General features: G+C 44.2%; 1 protein-coding gene across 1 annotated transcript; it reads right to left on the bottom strand.

The window, feature by feature from the left end:
• Window positions 1-652: 652 nt before the first annotated feature.
• LOC124662993 lies at window positions 653-1,662 on the bottom strand. The gene is made up of 2 exons (XM_047200764.1): window positions 1,557-1,662; window positions 653-846 (listed from the first exon to the last, which is right to left on the bottom strand). Exons 1-2 carry the CDS (start codon window positions 1,660-1,662, stop codon window positions 653-655), a joined length of 300 nt encoding a protein of 99 aa, XP_047056720.1.
• Between the last annotated feature and the right edge of the window lie 5,927 nt (window positions 1,663-7,589).

Below are 7,589 nucleotides of genomic sequence, written 5' to 3'. Positions count from 1 at the left end.
AGTCCAGCCCTTCGTGGGATAAAGATCAATGCTCCTTTATAATAGGGTTCGTGTAGATCTAAGTTGACTTTCAGAAAGTATGACTTGAGTTTACCAAAGTCCAACTTGCGCATCTTTCATCCATATAACTGAAGTTATACTTTTGATAAATTGTTCGAAATGAACCTCCTTGCATAACAAAAAAAAAAGCAAGGTAAGGGTTGCCTAGAGATATGTTTTTTTCTAGACCCCATAATGTGTAGGGGCTTTCAGCACTGCATACTCTTTATTTATGCTTTTGATGTACAAAAGTATTTCCGATTGACTTAGACATAAAAAAAATCTCAAGCAATTTAAAATTTGCAAATAAATTTACGTTAGATAAAGATCAATGCTTAGAAAACAGAAATAGACACTAAAACAAGGTGGTCAAAGACTCAGCACGGCAATTCCAAAGTCCAAACTGCTCTGTCCAAGGCAGAGCACAGTCAAACACGAGAGCTAGCGCACAAAGGAAGCTGCCTGCTTCAACTTGCTGCGTCCATCCCATCCAGAAACTATACAAAAACCTTCATCTATACACATGGTCAGGCTGGTCGCAGGGGTGTAGCACATGCCATGAACTCGTGATGCGTTGGCAAATGGCAACTAGCCTAGTCTCCTGACTCTCCGCTCAGCACGGGACGGCAGCATCTCTGTCACAGCGCCAGAGCGGCGGCAGGCTCCAGAACGGCCTCTTCTGCTTCGCCGGCGGCGCTCCGGCTGCGACGGCGGCTGCCCTGTCCGAGCTCAGCATGTCCCACATCACCTGCACGTCGTTGTACCCGCACGTCTGCACGTCCTGGTGCAGGTTCAGGGCGCCGCACTCTACATCCACAGACATTCATCATCACATTCACGAAATTATCAAAGAAATTTTGTAATGAAGCAGTGTTTAGAACTACTACGAGTGCTAATTGGAGGAATCGTTATGTTCTGAGAAAATAGAAAGATCGGATAACGAATCATTCATGGTAACCACCATGTAAGGGCTGCAGATTAGGTGGTCCAAGGGAATCTATAATTGTCCACATGGAATCGAAAATGGGCGGTTGGTAGCACGAAGATATCATGCCCCAAGCTAATTCTTGGTGTGGAGCGCGCAGGAGATAGCGTGCATGGACCATTAGCTACCCATCTCTGATGATCCATTTGGTTGTTTCTCGTGGTATTATCTTTTCTGGTTATTCCATGGACTAGCACAGCCGAACCAGCTTGAACTCTGTCTCCTACCAGTTCGTAATTAGTATGGCATGGCAGGTTTGCCTGCAAAATCTTGAGCCTGACTAGCAAACGCCATTCGAGGAATTAAAACAAGGAGTTAAGCGAGTACTTTTTGGATAGAAATAGAAGGCGAGTAGATTAGTAAACGAGTTGGAACTTGGAAGTTCTTGAGTTTTGACTGCATTGTGTGTGTGCAAAATCTTGAATTTGGCGAGTGTTCATCTAGTTGACGCTTTTTGCTGCAAGAAGCATGCATCGATGTGTGTACAGTACATACGAGCTGAGCAGAGTGAGTGGTTGGTGGCTACGCTTACCGGCCTTGCGCACGCGCGCGCGGGCGGCGGCGACGGCGAGCCTGCAGGCGCGGCGCACGGGCGCGACCACCCTCGCACACCACCACGCCATGACGCGCGTCCCCATCTGCTGATGCTGCCGCTGCCGGTGCCGCCGTGTCTCGGGCTGCCTCGCCTCGCCTTCGTCGCCGGCGCCAGCGCCGGCAAAGGCTCCGCCGAACGCCGGGAGCGGGCGCCCAGCCTCGCCATGGGTGGCACTGGCAGACAACCGACGCCGCAGCCTAGGGAGGAGCCTGCCTCGACTCGCCTCTCTTTTCCACCCCAGGCTCCCAGTCCTAGCTAGCCCCACTCCCCTTTCCGTTCTATATAAGCAGCGTGCGCGTTGAGGACCCGCACAGTCCCAAGGTCTCCTCCCACACAAACATTTTATCCCACGCAAAGAGCCAACAAAAAACGTGCAAATTCAGCAAAAATTGGGAGCAAACATTTCGTAATTCTGCAACGATTCCTGTTGCCACGGATGACATGTTCCGTGCATAATCGATATTTCAACTCGCCACCACCGCCTCCACCTCTAGTCGGTCCCCGCTCCCCCTCCAGCCGGCATCGGGAGGGTGAGGACCCGATCTATGGTGGAGTTTTCAATAAAAGTAGACTTTTTATAATCAGTTTAGGGTTTTAGTGGCTGTCTTTTTTTTTGTCTTCACGTCAATGTAGATGGCATCGTCTACGATTAGCGATCTTCATCCCTCCGTTCGACGACGGGATTGTTTTCCTAACGTCAACGGTGGCATTGGAGATTAATTTTCTCTTGTTATAGTCCTTCAAATCTTGGTTCGCCGGATTGATTCGGACTTTTTCTCATGATTGCCGTCAGGAGGATTGTCCTTGAAATATTTGTCCAGGATTCTCCGTCTTAGACAATGGTAAAGAAGATGAGGGAAAAGGGAGAAAGGAGAAAAAATAAAAAATAAAAAATAAAACAAAAACACTGACAGGTGGGTATTTTAGCGAGAAATTTACCTTTGCGGTGCTATTTTACAAGTTATGTTCTGCCATCGCAAATTTAAGGTCGTTGAACCGCTTTTTCCAGCATTTATGCATGTTTTGAAGGTCGTGGATATAACAGGTCTGTCTTTTTACATGTGATAGGACATAGAGGTCTGTTAAAGATACCCTAAGTGTCTAGGGAAATACCAATTTCTTAGGTTGCCTTGTGATTTGACATGATCTCCTTCTGAGTTGTTGCGTGTAGGCTCGGATAGATGGGCATGGGCTGTACCGCGCGTGGTACACGAGCTGAACTTCACGTGCTCCCCCACCGAAATCATCTCGTAACCCGGGGTCACTCACTCCTGCAGATGCCGTGCGAAGCGGTTGCTTAGCTAGCAAGTGCGGGGTTTTACCTATTCGACGTCGTCGCTCCCTCCGAGAAAACTCACCGGAATTCGTATTCTACAGATCTTCATCTGCCAATGCTGAGTGGATATCTCGTCGAGTCACCGGGGGAAAGGAAGAAGAAAGAGAAACCCAAGCAGGATGCAATCATACGATAGTTGTGACTCGTGACCTGTGATTGGGTGACTGACTACAACATGGTCACGTTTCAGATCGAGCCGGCCGCCTGTGACGCCCACCGTGATCGCCGGCTGTCGCATGACGCCATCTCCAGCTCGACTCTCGATCGAGCCCTACGGATTCCAGGCCACGAGATATCTCCCCGTCCCGTCCGCGTGGACCAACCGCCCTCTCGTCCGTAGTACTCCATGGAAGCACAGACGAGCGAGCAATCATGGTGTTGATCTTGTTTGCCCGCACGGCAGCACGGACGAACACGCGCTGTTCCCTTGGAACGTGTCCATGCTGCTCGTGGAATGTTGTATCTGGAAACAAATCATGGTAACAGGAGCACACGTATACGATCAAGAACAGCTTCCAGTTTAGCAGACGCCAATGCACAGCCATGTGAGAGGGGTAGCAGCAGAAGTAGCCACTTGGAGACTTGGCCATGGATGACAGCGCGCCCCTCATGACGATGGTGATGCATCGACCTGAATCACAGTTGTACATGATCAGTTCATAACAATCAAGGTCAGTCAAGGGGACAGGCAGACACTGCAGCGATTATCTTGACATGATTAAAGAGTTGTCAACCGAAACATCCGGTTGCAGGGGTTTTATCTTTTATTCGATTGCACATGGGGTCAAGCCTATTCGATTGCACATGGGGTCAAGCCTCAGAATAGCAAGTCTGTTCAAAAACACAGCTTACCGTGGCCTAATTAAGAATAAATGGTTGGTGCTAACCAGTGCTGAAGTGTATCATGATATGAGATCTAATAAAGGTAGATAACTTAATGATATAAGAGAAACATTGCATGCTAATGGCAGCGGTAGCAGCAAAGAGTAACATCGGAGATATAGCATTGATCTTGTAGCAATGAGAAGACCTGACAAGGAAACACATGCATATAATACTCAGACCAACTGTATTCAGAATTTCAGATATCAGCCAAGCAGACAAAGTATGCAGCCTGCATCAATGACATCTAGATGATAGATACTGAAATAGTTGCAATTTCAATGAAACTAAAGCACAAAACAGCATGCTGAACCAAATTTGTTGAAATGCAAGAAACAGGAGTAAGAACTGGCCACACTACACCCTTAAAGCCACACATCTCACTGAACTCCTAAAATATGCTGCAACCACCAACCTTTATACCTAGTGAAATTTTTGAGCCAGGCTATCAGAATAAAAAAACAAAAATCATATAAAATGGCAGAGCAGACATATTAAGGAAACAATCAATTTGCCAACTAAATATTACAAAACATACTTCCTTAATTATATCAATATAAAACTGACCCAAGAAGCGCATGGTTACTTCACAATAATAGTCCTGATATGTAATACTAATACCCCAGCCCTCTCTGTAGGTCCCAAGGTAGCGTAAATGTGATAGCACGACGAGCAAAACGACATTCTCAACAAAATGTCAGCAGACACTACATAACTTACTTAGCTAGAATATCCACTCAGAAACATGTCTAATAAGCAAGAACTAACCGGGAACACAGAGCCCAAAGGTAAAACTTTTACTAGGCAAACAACTGAGCATTCTCCCAAATATATTTCCTGAGATGCAGAGTTTGAATTGTGTATTTAGTCGTTGAAGTGATTCAAGTGCTTGACTGCTTGTGCTCCAACTACGCCCTATTCCATCAAGAACAATGCATGTGTTTCTAACACCTGAAAGGTTAGAAACAGAGAGTGAGATGGACATTGACCTGAGTTACAGTAATGATCAGTTCATAACAATCATGGCCAGTCAAGGAAACAGACAGCCATGCAACAATTATCTTGACATGATTAAAGAGTTGTCAACGGGAGGAGCATCCAGTAGCAGGGTTTTTCTTTTCAATTTGGTTGCACATGGGTTCAAGCCTCAGAATAGCAAGTCTGTTCCAAAACAGAGTATAACGTGTGCTTCCAAAGCTCATTAAGATTAAATGGTTGGTGCTAACTAGTACTGAAGTGTATCATGATATGAGAGTTCACTCAGGTAGAGAGCTTAATGAAAAGGGAAACATTGCATACTTATGACAGCAGCAGCAAAAAAGAGTAACATGGGAGATAATAAGAAGACCTGCCAAGGAAACACATGGTTTTGAAAAAAATAGATAAGGAAACACATGTATATCACATTCAGCCTAACGGTATTCAGAATTTGAGAAACAGGCCAAGCAGACAAAGCATGCAGCCTGTATCAATGATGATATCTAGATGATTTAAGAAAATATCGAATTGCTTACAATTTTCAGTGAAACTATTAAGCCTAAAACAGCCTCCTGAACCAAAATTATTGTATAAAGTATACATGCAAGAAGCGGATGGGTGTAGGCGGAAGGAACGTGTAAGAACTGGCCACACTACACCCTCAAAGCCACGCATCTCACTGAACTCCTAAATATGCTGCAACCACCAAACTTTAAACCTAGTTCAGTTTTTGAGCCAGGCTCTCAAAACAAAACAAAAAATCATATAAAATGGCAGGGCAGACATATTAAGGACACAATGAGTTTGCCAGATAACTATGACAGAACTTTACTTCCTGAATTATGTAAATATAAAACTACCTCGAGAAGCACATGGTTACTTCATAATAATAGTCGTGATATGTAATACCCCAGCCCTCTGTAGGACCCAATGTACCGTAAATGTGATAGCACGACAGCAAACAACATTATCAAAAAAAAAAAAATCAGTAACTTACTTAACTAGAATATCCACTCAGAAACATGTCCAATAAGCAAGAAATAACCGGGAACACGAGCCCAAGGGCAAAAATTTTACTGCTTAAATAGCTGAACATTCTCCAGAATATATTTCCTGAGATGCAGAATTTGAATTGTGTATCGAGTCGTTGAAGTGGTTCAAGTGCTTCTGCTCCAACTACGCCCCATTCCATCAAGAACGATACACGCCGTTCCTAACACCTGAAAGGTTACAAAAGGAGAGTGAGACAGACATCTCAGCAAGTAACCCAAAGAAGTGGCTTACCCCCTGCCATAATTCCATAAACGTAATGACATTTGGGACCCTAAGAATACACATTGAAAGCAGTGCTTCCATACTTATCTAAAAATCAAGATCAGTGGGAGTTGGTCAGATACCTTCCTTCATGATTTCCTTCTCATCCACAGAACGTAATCACAGTAGAATGCAATGACATGCACGCATGATTCACAAGAGCACCTTGCCTTGAAGGATATCACATGGTACCAGTACTGATTGCGGCTAGAAGCAGCATTTTTTGCACAATATCGATCCAGATATTTATTAATGCACATGTAATGCATGCCAAACACACAAAAAGCATGAATCGCACATTGATTTGATGCATAAATATAAGCTCTCAGTTTACAGCTGGACTGCACCTCAATGCAATAAACTTTTAATATGTACAGTGAACAAATTCCAATGCACTTAGCACAAAATGAAAAGATTCAACCATAAATCACCAACACAAATTTCGAACCAGGGAGTCACTTGGCTTAACTGTGACAAAGGCTTGGTGGTGAAACCCTGACATGAGGCACTGAACCTGATAATTAAAAAGCACAACCTCTTAATATCAGACCTCTAAGCAAGAAAATACATACTCTTAAACCTGATGGAACGGATGGAGTAGCTAAGTCCACAATTCTGTATCTTTTTGGCGTACCACAAAACTTGGTAAATAAATACTCTATGAACATTGACACAAAGCAATCTACACCTTTTCTGTTAACATGAAATTATAACTAACCATCTTCATGAGTTAAACCGCACAGGATTACTGCAAAGGAACCACGCCACACCTCCTAGCAGTTAGCTTGGATGGCTTCATCCTCACAACTAGCTTCTTGCTAACTTTTGCTTCTTTGCTTTAGCCTTGTTAGTGTTGTAGCTGTTTTGCTTTGACTTGCTAGCTGTGTAGCTGTTTAAGTTTTGTAAGCCTTTGCGCCTTCTCGGCATCTTCTAAAACAGAATGATGTGTATTTCGATGTGTGTTTGAGAAATAATGAGCAGGAAAGAAAAGGCATGTGCACATGAGAAAGGCTCAATTCAGATTGACAAAACGGTTAATCTAGTCAACCAATTCTCTCGTAAGCTTTCTGGAAACGTTAAGGAGTTCCCCACAGCTTCCATGCTCAGATTCTCACAAAAACTGTCCCTAAGAAAATTGAAAAAAAACTAATTAATCTACAGATCACCCTGCAACCTGAACTGAACCACAAGGGATAGTGTTTCTCAAATCTAGAGATTCCTGGCAGGACACACCAATCCTCATGAAATGCTTGAACCTGCACTAATCAGGACGGTCGCTTGGTAGTACTTAGACATCGTCAAATATTCCATGATCTCCATTCACGTCATATTCCTGAATCTTCCATCTGCCTGCCTCCTTTTGGAGTAGCAATAGAAGCAGCAGGCACGGCGAGGATGAACAGGAGGGAACCTCACATTCCAGTCCCTTTGCATGCAGTTGTCGAACTGGAGCGGTTAGG

The sequence above is a fragment of the Lolium rigidum genome, chromosome 1 (genome assembly GCF_022539505.1).
Source record: "Lolium rigidum isolate FL_2022 chromosome 1, APGP_CSIRO_Lrig_0.1, whole genome shotgun sequence".
NCBI lineage: Eukaryota > Viridiplantae > Streptophyta > Magnoliopsida > Poales > Poaceae > Lolium > Lolium rigidum.
This window is presented reverse-complemented; position numbering and strand designations above follow the sequence as displayed.

Excerpts from the sequence above, each read along its gene's own strand:
- LOC124662993 (XM_047200764.1), bottom strand. The coding sequence starts at position 1,662 with ATGGGGACGCGCGTCATGGCGTGGTGGTGTGCGAGGGTGGTCGCGCCC. Across the intron at positions 847-1,556 it reads CGCGCGCGTGCGCAAGGCCG|AGTGCGGCGCCCTGAACCTG; the intron begins GTAAGCGTAGCC and ends CTGTGGATGTAG.